This window comes from Drosophila persimilis, unplaced genomic scaffold (genome assembly GCF_003286085.1).
Source record: "Drosophila persimilis strain 14011-0111.01,24,50 unplaced genomic scaffold, DperRS2 tig00000191-arrow-pilon, whole genome shotgun sequence".
Taxonomy (NCBI): domain Eukaryota; kingdom Metazoa; phylum Arthropoda; class Insecta; order Diptera; family Drosophilidae; genus Drosophila; species Drosophila persimilis.
Window position 1 is genome coordinate 11,693,965 of NW_020825298.1, and position 16,234 is coordinate 11,710,198.

Consider the following 16,234-nt stretch of genomic DNA (forward strand, 5'->3'; position numbering starts at 1 on the left):
GAATACCAGGCGAACAGAAATCAGCAGAAGGTAACTGAATTTTTTAAATTTGTGGTCCCCCAAAAGTATGCACCACTTTTTTGCATTTGCTACAGTTGCTTGCTGCTGATTTCTGTTCGCCTGGTATTCCATCCAGATTTTGGCCATTTGACGCGAGTTTTTCTCTTTTGTACGGTGGCGCCCCCATTGGTGATTTCTTGAACTACATTTTCAAAAATAGCAAATTACAAACCCGCTTGTTTTCTCCGTTATTTGAGGCCTGATCGTGACATGCGACGGCTTCCTGTGATCGGAAAAACGTCCCTGATTTTATGAAGTCCTTATCAAGGATCAAGGACATTTTCCCCAATCAAAAATATTTAGTTTTCTCCATTAATTGTGAACCGATCTGGTCCTGCCACGCCTTTTTGTAGTCGGGATTGTTTCCCCGATACAGGATACAGTAAGGATAATTTTTCAATAGTTTTATTCATCATAACGTTAACTTACTATAAAGAAATTAACAATTTGGAAATATTTATATCTACTATCTAAATGTACAGACGTGTGTATCCTTAAACCTATTAACAACGAGATCTATCTATAGTCTGATAGTCCGCGTATCCTTGGTTGCCATAGCCAAAGTCCTTGAGATAGTTTTCAATGGCCAGGTCGAAATGTGACGTCGGCTTGTTAGATTTGGGCTCTTGCAAGGGGTGCGCTTTTGTCCTGCTGGGATACGATTCGGTAATGCTTGGATAGGGTACATAAGCCCTCTGTGAAGGAAGATACATTTTAAAATATATGCACAATTATATACTCCTTCACTTACGCGCCTCGAGGCTGAAGACCAGCGTTTGATTACCGTGGGCGTGAACCCTCAATTCTGCCGTCGATCAGTGGTCCCTGCTGCAGCGGACGGGACGCCACATTGTCGATTCAGCGACACAGTAGTGGCATCATGGCTTTGGCCCGCAGGAGGACAGACAGTGCCTGCCACAGTCCAGCCAGGAGCACATCCCTTACACATCCCGAGAGGACCCAAAGGTCGTCCAGGCTAGAGGCCACAGCTCGCGCGATGTAAGTCATGTCCCAAGAGCCGGTGGGGAGCTCGCGATGTCAGCCGGTAGGCGCCTGGAGTGGACAGCCGTCATCGAGCGCCCACTCGTTCAGCTAAACCGGAGGACCTGAAGTGTGAAGCCCCAGTTAAACGATGGTGGGTAATTCGGTATCCACGGGCATGCAAGAGGTATTCATGGCCACCGGAGGGGGTGACCTCCTAAAATTAAAGAAAGATATTAATAAAGTAAATGGATAAATAATAACTTAATAACTTTACCTGGTGGGGTAAGAAGAGGGGATCGCTCTATAGCACTTTTTTGGCCACTGGAGCTGGAGGGGATACAAAAATAGAAAAACGAAGAACCAAGAAAAAATAATAAATGGAAAATAGGGGGAAATAAGGAAAAGTTACCCGGTCGAAACCGATGATGTAAAACATGGTGCAGAAGGCTTAAGACCGCCGGAGCACGCTTTTAAGGTAGTGCTGTACAACTTTTACATTTACTGCCCTGCTCGGCCCAAGTAATGTTGCCTGCCGCTGCTTGTCGAATTGTTCTTTGCAGTCCATGATCTCTTGATCGCCAATAGTAACGCAACTCGTTGCGGCCGGGTTCTTTTCCTTGCTCTGTACAAAAGGATTATAAGTAGGTGGAACAAAAGAGAAAACAGAGAACTTACGCCCATCGATAGGTGGCTAGTTGTTGTGACCATCCAAGTCATCGCTGTCATCATTCTGAGTGCTTCCATAGTCGTCGACCAGAGCCTCATCCCAATAGTCATCAATGCCCACCGAGGACTGCGACGAGTTAGCCGAACTGTCCTGGTTTTAGTAGAAATCCTGATCGGCATCCTGCATAGGACAATGAGATTAGTTACGACAACACGCTTATCCACAAATTTTCTACCAGAACTCACCTTCTTGCCTTGCTGCTTCTCCTCTCATTCCGCAACGGTTGATTGTTGGGCTGAAGTCGATCATCCACAGCATCGCCAAGCGTCTTGCAAGATTTTAAGCAGCTGTTCGTACTGGCGGCTTGGCAGTTCCTACTGGTGACTTGGCAGTGGCGGCAGTTATGCCCAATGGTGCCACTGCCTCTGCAGTCAGGAGTCTCGCCAAGAGCTATCCGTGTTAGAACTCCATCCATGGCTCGATCTGCCGCGGCGCAAGTAAGAGCAGCGAGTTTCCTTCGGGGCCAGCTGTCTGCGCTCCTTCAGCAGTCCAATCAATCCAATGTGATGATCCGCGTGCAGGTGGGACACGTACGTAGAAAAAAGAAGAACCAAGAAAAAATAATAAATGGAAAAGATGAATAGGGGGAAATAAGGAAAAGTTACCCGGTCGAAACCGATGATGTAAAACATGGTGCAGAAGGCTTAAGACCGCCGGAGCACGCTTTTAAGGTAGTGCTGTACAACTTTTACATTTACTGCCCTGCTCGGCCCAAGTAATGTTGCCTGCCGCTGCTTGTCGAATTGTTCTTTGCAGTCCATGATCTCTTGATCGCCAATAGTAACGCAACTCGTTGCGGCCGGGTTCTTTTCCTTGCTCTGTACAAAAGGATTATAAGTAGGTGGAACAAAAGAGAAAACAGAGAACTTACGCCCATCGATAGGTGGCTAGTTGTTGTGCCCATCCAAGTCATCGCTGTCATCATTCTGAGTGCTTCCATAGTCGCCGACCAGAGCCTCATCCCAATAGTCATCAATGCCCACCGAGGACTGCGACGAGTTAGCCGAACTGTCCTGGTTTTAGTAGAAATCCTGATCGGCATCCTGCATAGGACAATGAGATTAGTTACGACAACACGCTTATCCACAAATTTTCTACCAGAACTCACCTTCTTGCCTTGCTGCTTCTCCTCTCATTCCGCAACGGTTGATTGTTGGGCTGAAGTCGATCATCCACAGCATCGCCAAGCGTCTTGCAAGATTTTAAGCAGCTGTTCGTACTGGCGGCTTGGCAGTTCCTACTGGTGACTTGGCAGTGGCGGCAGTTATGCCCAATGGTGCCACTGCCTCTCCAGTCAGGAGTCTCGCCAAGAGCTATCCGTGTTAGAACTCCATCCATGGCTCGATCTGCCGCGGCGCAAGTAAGAGTAGCGAGTTTCCTTTGGGGCCAGCTGTCTGCGCTCCTTCAGCAGTCCAATCAATCCAATGTGATGATCCGCGTGCAGGTGGGACACGTACGTAGAAAAAAGAAGAACCAAGAAAAAATAATAAATGGAAAAGATGAATAGGGGGAAATAAGGAAAAGTTACCCGGTCGAAACCGATGATGTAAAACATGGTGCAGAAGGCTTAAGACCGCCGGAGCACGCTTTTAAGATAGTGCAGAACAACTTTTACATTTACTGCCCTGCTCGGCCCAAGTAATGTTGCCTGCCGCTGCTTGTCGAATTGTTCTTTGCAGTCCATGATCTCTTGATCGCCAATAGTAACGCAACTCGTTGCGGCCGGGTTCTTTTCCTTGCTCTGTACAAACGGATTATAAGTAGGTGGAACAAAAGAGAAAACAGAGAACTTACGCCCATCGATAGGTGGCTAGTTGTTGTGCCCATCCAAGTCATCGCTGTCATCATTCTGAGTGCTTCCATAGTCGCCGACCAGAGCCTCATCCCAATAGTCATCAATGCCCACCGAGGACTGCGACGAGTTGGCCGAACTGTCCTGGTTTTAGTAGAAATCCTGATCGGCATCCTGCATAGGACAATAAGATTAGTTGCGACCACACGCTTATCCACAAGTTTTCAGCCAGAACTCACCTTCTTGCCCTGCTGCTGCTCCTCTCATTCCGTAACTGTTGATTGTTGGGCTGAACTCGATCATCCACAGCATCGCCAAGCGTCTCGCAAGATTTTAAGCAGCTGTTCGCACTGGCGGCTTGGCAGTTCCTACTGGTGACTTGGCAGTGGCGGCAGTTATGCCCAATGGTGCCACTGCCTCTGCAGTCAGGAGTCTCGCCAAGAGCTATCCGTGTTAGAACTCCATCCATGGCTCGATCTGCCGCGGCGCAAGTAAGAGCAGCGAGTTTCCTTCGGGGCCAGCTGTCTGCGCTCCTTCAGCAGTCCAATCAATCCAATGTGATGATCCGCGTGCAGGTGGGACACGTACGTAGAAAAAAGAAGAACCAAGAAAAAATAATAAATGGAAAAGATGAATAGGGGGAAATAAGGAAAAGTTACCCGGTCGAAACCGATGATGTAAAACATGGTGCAGAAGGCTTAAGACCGCCGGAGCACGCTTTTAAGATAGTGCTGTACAACTTTTACATTTACTGCCCTGCTCGGCCCAAGTATTGTTGCCTGCCGCTGCTTGTCGAATTGTTCTTTGCAGTCTATGATCTCTTGATCGCCAATAGTAACGCAACTCGTTGCGGCCGTGTTCTTTTCCTTGCTCTGTACAAAAGGATTATAAGTTTTTGGAACAAAAGAGAAAACAGAGAACTTACGCCCATCGATAGGTGGCTAGTTGTTGTGCCCATCCAAGTCATCGCTGTCATCATTCTGAGTGCTTCCATAGTCGTCGACCAGAGCCTCATCCAAATAGTCATCAATGCCCACCGAGGACTGCGACGAGTTAGCCGAACTGTCCTGGTTTTAGTACAAATCCTGATCGGCATCCTGCATAGGACAATGAGATTAGTTGCGACCACACGCTTATCCACAAGTTTTCAGCCAGAACTCACCTTCTTGCCCTGCTGCTGCTCCTCTCATTCCGTAACTGTTGATTGTTGGGCTGAACTCGATCATCCACAGCATCGCCAAGCGTCTCGCAAGATTTTAAGCAGCTGTTCGCACTGGCGGCTTGGCAGTTCCTACTGGTGACTTGGCAGTGGCGGCAGTTATGCCCAATGGTGCCACTGCCTCTGCAGTCAGGAGTCTCGCCAAGAGCTATCCGTGTTAGAACTCCATCCATGGCTCGATCTGCCGCGGCGCAAGTAAGAGCAACGAGTTTCCTTCGGGGCCAGCTGTCTGCGCTCCTTCAGCAGTCCAATCAATCCAATGTGATGATCCGCGTGCAGGTGGGACACGTACGTAGAAAAAAGAAGAACCAAGAAAAAATAATAAATGGAAAAGATGAATACGGGGAAATAAGGAAAAGTTACCCGGTCGAAACCGATGATGTAAAACATGGTGCAGAAGGCTTAAGACCGCCGGAGCACGCTTTTAAGATAGTGCTGTACAACTTTTACATTTACTGCCCTGCTCGGTCCAAGTAATGTTGCCTGCCGCTGCTTGTCGAATTGTTCTTTGCAGTCCATGATCTCTTGATCGCCAATAGTAACGCAACTCGTTGCGGCCGGGTTCTTTTCCTTGCTCTGTACAAACGGATTATAAGTAGGTGGAACAAAAGAGAAAACAGAGAACTTACGCCCATCGATAGGTGGCTAGTTGTTGTGCCCGTCCAAGTCATCGCTGTCATCATTCTGAGTGCTTCCATAGTCGCCGACCAGAGCCTCATCCCAATAGTCATCAATGCCCACCGAGGACTGCAACGAGTTGGCCGAACTGTCCTGGTTTTAGTAGAAATCCTGATCGGCATCCTGCATAGGACAATAAGATTAGTTGCGACCACACGCTTATCCACAAGTTTTCAGCCAGAACTCACCTTCTTGCCCTGCTGCTGCTCCTCTCATTCCGTAACTGTTGATTGTTGGGCTGAACTCGATCATCCACAGCATCGCCAAGCGTCTCGCAAGATTTTAAGCAGCTGTTCGTACTGGCGGCTTGGCAGTTCCTACTGGTGACTTGGCAGTGGCGGCAGTTATGCCCAATGGTGCCACTGCCTCTCCAGTCAGGAGTCTCGCCAAGAGCTATCCGTGTTAGAACTCCATCCATGGCTCGATCTTCCGCGGCGCAAGTAAGAGCAGCGAGTTTCCTTCGGGGCCAGCTGTCTGCGCTCCTTCAGCAGTCCAATCAATCCAATGTGATGATCCGCGTGCAGGTGGGACACGTACAAAGCCTGCAAGTGGCGGATGCCCTTGCACTGCCGTAGTGGCGCATACTCTGTCCAGACGTGTCTTGTTGGGAATGCAGGATCCAGCAGCTCCGGCAGCCCGGGCACGGCATGAGTATCCTTGACGTACTCCTCTGGTGTAAGCTTGGCCGCCAGGGTTTGGTCCAGTCCTGTTCGAAATGCAATGAGATGACAAATGAGACGAATATATCTGCAGGTACTCACCCTTTTTGCGACGCAGATGGAAGCTCATCATAGACACCACGCCCTGCTCCGTTTATGTGCTTGCATCAACCCCGCCGTCGAGGCCTCATACAGCTTGGTTTTCTTCAGATTCGAGCTAAGATCTGGTCGGCTAAGATCCACCTGGCCGATCTGGTGGTCTGGCTGAGGCAGGGCGGAGTTGTGGGCCACAGTTGGGCTTCAAAACGGCCTTATGTTCCGCAATTGAGATCAGTGTGACCGCGGATTTATCGATCAAATATACCGTCTGACCCTCAGAAATATACCGAAACATACCGCCTCATTTTCAAAATATACCGTTAATATACTGACGAATTCAAGTTCTATTTTACATATTCTTCGTTTTTGATATTCCGACGAATATTACTAGCTATATAGAACATTTAGCCATGCCATCATAATTTTATACGATTGATGAATCAATTTTCTATTTAACTGGTGTATTTTTAATACTTGCTTTTATTGCATTTTGCGTAAAAAGAGGTTTTAGCGAAAAAAGTCAAACAAAAAACATGTAGCGAAATAGGTCAATCAAAACAAACGAAAAAGCAAATTGCTCAATTTTGATATTCCATTGAATAATACTAGGTAAATAGATCTCTCAGTCGTGCCCACATAATTTTATACGAATAATTAATCAATTTTCTACATGACTGGTTTAATTTAAACCCTTGCTTTTATTGAAAATGAGCGAAACAGAGTGGAAGAAGAAAGAAAAGTTCAAGAATTTATAAATTTTTATCGATATCAGAATTTTTTTAAACGTGCACTCAATGTGCTGTTAACCCAGACAAATCCTCTGTTAACGCTTAATACACACAAGTTGGCAGCACAGTGCCCGCTATTTTATTGATTTTGAAAATGAATTTACTCCTTAGTGCATTTTACGACCTGCCGCTGCTTGCTTTGGCAGTTTAATTGTGTTTTATATGCGGAACAAGCAAATTACCAGCAGAGCAGAAACTGCAAATCGTAATTTAATTGCCAGACGCAGCAATAACAACAAAAACAGTAATAGAAACAGCCAGAACGAGGCTGATGATGAATGAACGCAATTTGTATTTAATCAATAAGAACGCCCCGCAGTGTTTTAAATCAGCGCACAGCTTCGTTTTACGGCTTAGCGCCAGTCGCAGGATGCGATAGCCATGCCATAGCCCCCCAAAACCTCCTCCGAAGTTGGGAAATTTTAATTGGATTTGCATTCGCGATCGTCGAAAACGATCCCCGCCCCAGTCCGGAACCCGTTTACACATACTGCCCCATCTCCAGCCTCCTTTTCCCCCGGATTCTGGACTGGACATAAATTTATTTTTAATTTACTTATGCGCGAATTTCCGAGCTCTGCCCCGAGGTTGTTTGATTTGCGAATTAAACTGCCCGAAAGAAGGGTCCCAGGGAAGGGTCTCTCGTTAGCGCTCGACAGCCACTGTAGGAGGAGGAGGATCTGAATGGGGATATTGAATATGATGCAGTTCGATTGTCATCGCACAGCTTGCAAATTAGATTAGTTCATAATGATCGTAGGGCAGAGATATGGAGGGGTGTGAGAGGAGTCTCCCAGGGAGAGGCGTGTCATCTCATTAATTCCGTAAAAATGTTCTTCCTCCCGCCTGCCCTGGACCCCAAATCAATCTCGTCTTCTCTCCTGTCTTGCCCCGCTTCAGGCCACACACTCAGCCGCTGCCAAAGTCCCAGCATCAAACTGAAGCTCTGCAGTCTGCTGGCAATTTAAAAATCACATTAAATTAGTCAGCAAGAAATCACCGCAACGAAACCATCAACAAATCATCTCAAATTAAATTCATTCAGAGAGTGAACCACAGAGAAGATGAAGAGTGGATGAGTAGCCAGGCCAGGCCATTGCAAGAGCAGGCCCGTGCTTCTGCTTGTTCTTGAGCAACTCATCTTCCATTCATGCCAACGGGTAGCACTCATTCTCTACTCTCTACTCGGGCACTCGGGCAGACTTGGCAATTAATAAAAATGTAAATTCAATTAAATTTATATGACAGCCAGCTGTCAGAAGAGCTCAAATTAAAAATTACTAACAAGACCTGTTCAGCATCCTCATCCACCTCCCAGCAATCCAAGCACTCCCGCCACTCGGCTCCCCATCCGTTGCACATCCGATCCGATCCGAGCTCGAGCTCGAGTTCGAGTGAGCTACTTGACGAAAAGGCCCCGGGTGCAGGCCACGCTTAATTAAAAATCCAACAACTCCAGCCTCAGCTTCAGCTCCAGATGGAGATGATGGAGATTGGGCAGGCCTCACCTCAATACCTCTCCCGCTCTCCACTCGCCAGTCTCGGGCAATTCTCATTTGCCGGACTTCAATTTGAGTGACGTCCTCTGACCACCCGAGGGGATCCTCTCTGCTCGTCTCTCTCTCTTTGCATTTTGGGTAGCCAAGTGGCAGTTGTCTGGAACGCCTGTCAGTTGCCGCCGCCGCCCATTTGGCAGATTCTAAGCCAATTTCGGGCTTTCTTTTGGCCTTTTTCCAGCTCTTTTTCCGCTCATCTCTGACAGGGCAGATCCCCCAGAAAGGAGACGGGAGATACTGAGAAGATTTCGCTAATAGCGGAAGCCCTGGGCCAAGGAATCCTCCAGGGAACGAGCGAACGAATTGGTCTCCATATGCACCGCCTAGTAATTAATAAATTAAAATTGAAAACCAACACGCACATGACAACTAAAAGAGTGGCTACGAGTACAGAGGGGAGGAATCCAGAGGAGAGGTAAAATTAGGCGGGACAAAGGATAATCAAATGCTGATTTATGGCAATTTCAGAACGAGACTCTTTGGATCTCCCTCGCCTGCGCGACTTCACTTCCGGTGAGGTGCCACTCAGAGCCCTAACGAACGTCAGCTGTGTGAGGTCCTGGCGCTACGACTACGACCCACGTTCAAAGTATCCGTGTGTGTGTGCTTGAGAGTATCTGTGTGAAAATTAGTAGCTAATTTGGCTTGTCATCATTATCGTATGTTGTGCAAACATTTGTTCGTCTCGTCTCGGATCTGGTGAGAGGTGGTCCGGCTCCGACCCAGAGCCAGAGCCAGAGGAGAGCTCCAACAGGGCTCCGAGCATGACTGGGCATGGCCTTTGCTGTAGGTCTGACCCTGCCAGGGGGTTCACCCTGTCCATAGATTAGGTTATTAATTGAATTTCATGGCACTTACATGGGAGCAAAGAAAGTGGGCTGTCCATCAGCAAAGTTTCCCCCTTCAGTGGGACACTGCTGCAAGGCAGTAATTAAACATCAAGTGTGGCCTAGCTCTCTAGCCGACTGCCACATTCAAGAAGCTAACAATCTTGTGAACTGTCCAATTAATGGGCCCCATAATGCATATTCATGATCTGTCCGATCAATAATCGAATCGTTGGGGCAGCGGCCCACGCCGGAGCGGCATCATTTAAGGGGCGTGTCGCGGCATTAAACGTTGTTCAAAATTATGCAAATCGAGGCGAGACCCGTCAGAATGATTAAAGCGCGGATGCTGGCAGCTCTGGCAGCCAGAGGGAAAGCGACAGAGAAACAAAAGACTTAGGCAACGAACTCGTTTCGGCGTCCACTGCGGAAACAGGGAGAGAGATCTCAGATCTGAGATCAAAGACAGAGACACCAGAGCCATAAATTGATTCATAATTCGCATTCAAGCGATCAATGCTAATCAAATTAATTAAAAAGTAGCCACAGCCACAGCAGAATTATGCATTATTCAGCATGATTAATGAGCCAAAGTCCGGGACAGGTCTCAGGCAATTAGCCAAGTTTCGTTCATGATTGCTTGCTAAATATATATTTCGAGTTCGAATTCGTTTCCGCCTGGTGGGACTGTCTGAGTCCCAAGTTCAATGACAGCCGAGCAATGAGAAACCCCAACGAAAATCAGATACAAGATTACTCTAATCAAATGTCCGACCTTAAGCGAACCTTTTTGACGGATAACTCGGATAATGCGCCAAATGAATGGATCACAAATAATCACATCACATTAAGAACAATTTCCTCCATTTCGTACGTGAGCATGCGGTTCTCTGAACGAAATTACTTTCAATTTCACGGGAATATGGGAAGCATATTGTACGGGGCGAAGTGTGTGTCAAAATGAGAAATCGATTTTGATTACAAGCCACAGAAATTGGCATCGAATTTGGTGAAGGGCGTGGCCGCGTGCTGATTTATTCCAGCGATTCCCCGAAATTCATCGAGGAAAAACCAACAGAAATTGAACTTTACACGAGTCCAGTGTGTAAATTTACCTCCACTCAGCGGCGTGTTCAAGAATATTAAAAATCCAATATGTTTACATATCAATTGGGGGTTCGAACAGCCCACGGGAAACTCATACACTCGGGAAAAGGGTGAAACATTTCAATGGGATGCCAAAGGGTAGGATAATTTTGAAACAGTTTTGAAGTAAACCAATTTGTATTTTCGGGCTTTTATGTAAGGTATTTTTTCACTGCAAAATCAGTAGATAAACATCAATAGGTATCCCTTTTTTGGCCGGTGTAGTCTTGCCAGAAAATAAATTGCCATATTTGCACCCCTCAAGTGGGAGCTCCCACTCTCCATAATTTCTGCACGCGATTCGCGCGGGAACCGTGCAAAATATTTTCGCGCCGTGGCGCTAATCAAATTTATAAAAAAGCAACGAAAACGAAAAGCGATAGCGATACGATAGCGATCCTATTTGAGACGAACTGGAAATGGCAGCAGAAAAACTTATTCAATTACCCACTTTGGGGTCCCATATGCATTCAAATTAAATTATGCTACGGCAACACCAGAAACAACCAAAAACTATAACAACTATAACAAAAACAACAACAAAAACAACAATGTTGGTCGTGGCTGCGACTGGGGAAACGACTACGGGTACGGTGGTACGAGTACGGGGGGGTACAAGTACGAGTATTATAGCCATAAAGCCGACAAACACGAATCGCGTGCAAAAACAATTTAAAAAACAATCAGCTCTGCCAATGGCACCATAAAATATATCAAAAGAGCGAAACCAAGACCAGAGACCAGAGACCAGAGACCCAGACCTCAAGCCGTGAGCCTTCCGTCTATGTCCCGCCGCCACCCACCCAAGAAATCCGCGCAAGGAATATCAGGGATCTGGTGGGACTGGCGGCCACTTTAACACTTACCCCAAAATGGTAAAAGTTTAAGTAAACAAAAGTTGAGTGGACTGCTCGAAGATGGAAATGCTCTACCCGAAAGAAAGGCCCCACAAACTGGGGTATATGGAATGACTGGCGAAGCTTGTCGGCATTTTGTGTACCTCTCTGAAAGAACTTGATGAGTAATGAGGACTAGGATTGATTAGAAGAGAAAATAAACATACATATGTTTGAGATATTATTATATAGGGAAAACCCTATTTCTATGATGTTGTCTGTGATATTGTGGAAGCCCCATGACATAGTACAAGAAAAGGAACTCAAATCTGCAGAAGTCAGACAAAATTGCAAGTATTATTCAGTAAATTTCCTCCTTCTAATATACATATAACTAACCTAACCTATCCGACGGGATTTTCAAATCATTTTCTAGTTATCCATGAATTTTTCATCATTTACAGATATTCCATTGCAGTAGTTTTCTCTCTTTTTTCAGCACATTCTCCGGTCGACTATGCCCCTAATTTTCCCTGCCTGTCCCCCTGTTTTATACGTTTCATTTTGATTTCATGTAAATTGCCTGTCGACGACAACAACACCAAACACAAAGACCAACAACAACGACACCGAGACCGAGACCGACAGCAACGACAATGAACAACTTCTCACTCCAGCAACAAACGCGAGACGGCGACTCTCTTTAGGCCTCTCAGACATCACGCCGATTGGCCAACTCCTAAGGCAGGGAGTGGCCTATCACAGCAGTGTCTAAATCAGTGGAAAGAGAGACAGAGAGAGTCAGAAAGAGTGAGGGAGCAGGCAAGAGAGAGCTTACCACTGCTTACCACTGGGGCTACGGTTACAGGGCGGCCAGGTGGAGGCGCAGGTGAGGCGCAGGTGTCGGCGCTGCAATTTGGACCGATGCCTCCGCCTAATGGAAGAGTTGATTTTGAGTCAAATTAAATAACGCTACCTCTGGGACGTTTTAAATGTTTGTTGGGGTTTCTGATTACCAGAAGACAGGGGGATTACAATGGCAGAATGCAGATTGAGATGAATAGAAAGAGGGAAGATTGAAAAGAAAAGCCGACGGGAAATGCAGCTAGAAAGAAATGGAGTTGTGGGTCTTTATCAGAGGAATGGATCTCTAGCAAATGAAAGGAAGGAGCCAAAGGTTGTGGTATACGTACAGAAGTCTAGGATACACTCTTTAGAAGAGATCTTCCTTTCTTTGCCCCGTACTTTCAGCACTAATTGAATATGCATTGCTAAATGACTGTCAACTGGTCGCACACTCTCCATACCAAGTAGGTGACACCTTAAAAACTATCCAGCCATCGATCGATCCATCGATCCATCGGTTTGGATCTTCAGGAGAACTCGTTTCGAGCATGCCTATCTTTGGGGGGCTCAGAACGTTGAGTTGAAGTGGATGCTGATGGTCTCTCTCGATGGGGATAGCGAATGCCAATCACGCGTCAATTGCAAAGGCGAATGGCCATATAGATACGATTGTACGATTGTCGTATACGATCTCCGATCGGAGAGATGGCGATGGAGATGGAGAAACGGCTGTCAATGTTGATGAGTTGATTTTGCAGCTGACAGGCGGGCGATCCTTATGCAGGAGGAGACCACAACAAGACCACCAATTCCCCCGAGTGACTAATGCGGAGAGTGGAGAATGGAGAATGGAGAATGCAGAGTGGAAAGATGAGTACGAGACAAGTCCCCAAGTGCCCCAAGTCGAGGGCAATCTCCGCTTATCTGAATGTTTCTGTTTTCTATGGTTTTACGACCGCTATCCATCGGGCTATATCGTACACCATGGAGCTGTGATAAAGCCATTAACAATTTATTAGTGTGCTCGTACATTGCCCGTGATTTGGGAGTTATGGGAGTCATGTGAGTCACGTGCGGGTGTGGGTGCGGGTGGGTCGGTCGTCACGGGTCTTCTGGATGGATGGATGGGTGGCCCTGAGTTACTGACATCTGTGGGGCGATCTGTGTCAGTCTACCTACTATGTTGGGGCCAGTACTCGTACTCGTACTCGCACTTATCAGACTCCAATTCAATTAAGCGAACAATCAATTATGATTTGTCACGCGAGCACCCAAAAATAGTCCGAGGTTCCGTTCCTCTTCTTATCACATGACGCGGGCCTCTCGTTTCATGTTTGACATTTCTTAATTATTGATTCAATGTTTTCGCTACCTTTTGAAGATTGAAACATGTGTTCCGCAAGGGCCGTGACTACGAAACGGAAATGAAATTAATTGGAAATGTGCGTAAAGTAGAGAAATTCCTCGAAGGAGTGAGGTCACTGCCACGCAGCGCAGGTCCATGGAATTTCCCAGCGGTATCTACGGGTTTATCTCGTTGAATTCGTAAGCCCAGTCTACTTTGTACACAAAAAATCGATTACAAAATCTCTGATCTAGTAGGGCTCAATCTAAGGCCCGCAACGTCAAGGCCCTTGGAAACTCCACTCAGTAGTGCTTGCCTCACTTCTAGTTGTAAAGTCAACGTGTTCATTTCGAGGTCGAAATATTATAGAAAAATCAAATCAAATATATTCCCGAACTTTCCCAATTTTCTTCGCTACTTTGTAAAATGTTTCGCCATTGTGTGCGCGGCGCTTTGCGCGGAAATCGCAATTTCCTTCGCTTGTACTCGAAGGACGTGCGCTTCGGTAATGAGGCGCGTTCGATGATGATCCGAGGCGTGGATCTGCTGGCGGATGCCGTGGCCGTGACCATGGGTCCCAAGGGACGCAGCGTGATCGTGGAGCGCCCCTGGACCTCGCCGAAGATCACCAAGGACGGCTATACGGTGGCCCGTGCGATTGCGCTGAAGGACCAGCACATGAACATGGGCGCCCGGCTGGTGCAGGATGTGGCCGACAACACCAACAAAGCGGCCGGGGATGGCACCACCACTGCCACAGTGCTGGCCAGGGCCATCGTCAAGGCGGGGTTCCAGCAGTTCTCCAAAGGTGGAAATCCTCTGGAGGTCCGAGCAGGCGTGCTGATGGCCGTGGAGGCCGTGAAGGAGCAGCTCAAGCAGATGTCACGACCGGTGGAGACGCGCCAGGAGATCGAGCAGGTGGCCACCATCTCGGCGAATGGCGAAGCTGGGATCGGGCGCCTGATCGCTGAGGCCACGGACCGCGTGGGACCCAAGGGAACGATCACCGTGAAGGAGGGCAAGCGCCTCAAGGACGAGCTGGATGTCATCCAGGGACTGCGCTTCGAGACTGGCTACCTGTCGCCCTTCTTCGTGAACACCCCCAAGGGCAAGGTGGAGTTCGCCAACGCCCTGGTGCTGATCTGTCTCAAGAAGATCACCTCGCTCTCGCAGATCCTCAGGGGTCTGGAGCAGTCGCTGCGCAAGCGCCGACCCCTCATCATCATCGCCGAGGACATCAGCGGAGAGGCCATGAACGCCCTTGTTCTCAACAAAATCAAGCTGGATCTCCAGATCTGTGCCGTGAAGTCCCCGAGCTACGGCAACCAGCGCAAAGAGCTGCTCGGGGACATCGCAGCCGCCACGGGAGCCACAATCTTCGGAGATGACGTCAACTTCCTTAAGATCGAGGATGCCAAGCTGGAGGATATGGGCGAGGTGGGCGAGGCCATCATCACCAAGGACAGCACCATGCTGCTCCATGGAAAGGCCCGTCCCGAAATGCTCAAGATGCGCATCGAGCAGATCCAGGACGAGCTCCAGGACCCGAAGACCAAGGCCGAACAGTCCGATCGTGTACGTCAGCGCCTCTCAGCCCTGACCAAGGGCGTGGCCGTGCTCCATATCGGCGGCAGCAGCGAGGTGGAGGTCAGCGAGAAGAAAGACCGCGTCACCGACGCCCTCAACGCTACGCGTGCGGCCATCGAGGAGGGGATTGTGCCCGGCGGCGGCACCGCCTTCCTCCGCTGTATTCCCCATCTGGAGGGACTGAAGCCGGCGAACAAGGACCACCAGAAGGGAATCGATATCGTCTGCCAGGCCCTGCGCATGCCCAGCTTCACCATTGCCCATAATGCCGGAGTGGATGCCGGCACGGTGGTGGCCCAGGTGTTGAACGGCACCGGGGACTACGGCTACGATGCCATGCAGAATGAGTACGGATCGCTGTTGGAGAAGGGCATCATCGATCCCACCAAAGTGCTGCGCACAGCCATCTCGGACGCCGCCGGTGTGGCCTCACTTTTGGGCACCACCGAGGTGGTCATCACCGATGTCCGAAACTCAGATCTGCTCGCCAAACTTGCCGGATCCGGAGGAATGGGAGGCATGGACGATATGGGCGGAATGTCCGAAATGGATGCATTGTCTGCTCTCAGCGGAATGGGTGGCATGGGAGGTATGCCTGGAATGGATGGCATGGCCGGACTCGGAGACATGGGCGGCGATGGTGGTTCCTCGACAAGTGCTGCCGAGATGAACGAAATGGTCAAGAGCATGCCCGGCATGGAGAACGTCGAGGTGCAGGACATCGATGCCAGCATGATGCAGTAGTCCCCCCAACGATTCTATCCCCCAAAGCCCCATCAAAATTACACCACACCGTCATTAGATTGTATACAGTGTTACGTTCAAATGTTTGCCAATATTCCCAACATTCGAAATATATAAATTGTGAATAGTGGAGCCCAGCCCTGAAATGGAGATCTCAAAGGGCTTCTGCCCGACTCTTTTGGTCCGCGACTGACGGGTACACGCCGTGACCCACTGAACCGCGTTTGTAATGCTATCAATAATTAAGTGCCACTGCCACCTCGAACGGACAGCGTCCGCTGAGGAGAGTAGACCCTGGACTCCGTATTGGGGCGGGGAGCCAGGAGCACGAAGACCAGAGC

The 16,234-nt window shown here is 48.4% G+C and overlaps 1 protein-coding gene and 1 long non-coding RNA gene across 7 annotated transcripts; one reads left to right on the forward strand and one right to left on the reverse strand.

Moving 5' to 3' along the window:
• Positions 1 to 449: 449 nt before the first annotated feature.
• On the reverse strand, positions 450 to 6,433 carry LOC6604595. Of its 6 annotated transcripts, none has more exons than XR_003408755.1 (19): positions 6,222 to 6,432; positions 5,649 to 6,166; positions 5,412 to 5,583; positions 5,146 to 5,358; positions 4,726 to 5,011; positions 4,489 to 4,660; positions 4,223 to 4,435; positions 3,803 to 4,096; positions 3,566 to 3,737; positions 3,300 to 3,512; positions 2,880 to 3,173; positions 2,643 to 2,814; positions 2,377 to 2,589; positions 1,957 to 2,250; positions 1,720 to 1,891; positions 1,454 to 1,666; positions 1,319 to 1,371; positions 812 to 1,258; positions 450 to 755 (listed from the first exon to the last, which is right to left on the reverse strand). It is a non-coding gene; the product is annotated as an uncharacterized LOC6604595 (long non-coding RNA). The 6 variants fall into 6 exon arrangements; XR_003408758.1 differs by having other exon boundaries at positions 3,803 to 4,088; positions 4,726 to 5,019; XR_003408757.1 differs by having other exon boundaries at positions 2,880 to 3,165; positions 4,726 to 5,019.
• A 7,540-nt stretch (positions 6,434 to 13,973) lies between these two features.
• Positions 13,974 to 16,023, forward strand: LOC6589563 (60 kDa heat shock protein homolog 1, mitochondrial). The gene has a single exon (XM_026989013.1). It carries the CDS (start codon positions 13,989 to 13,991, stop codon positions 15,891 to 15,893), a length of 1,905 nt encoding a protein of 634 aa, XP_026844814.1. The 5' UTR covers positions 13,974 to 13,988; the 3' UTR covers positions 15,894 to 16,023.
• Positions 16,024 to 16,234: the final 211 nt, after the last annotated feature.

Coding starts and splice junctions, on each gene's coding strand:
- LOC6589563 (XM_026989013.1), top strand. CDS start 13,989: ATGTTTCGCCATTGTGTGCGCGGCGCTTTGCGCGGAAATCGCAATTTC.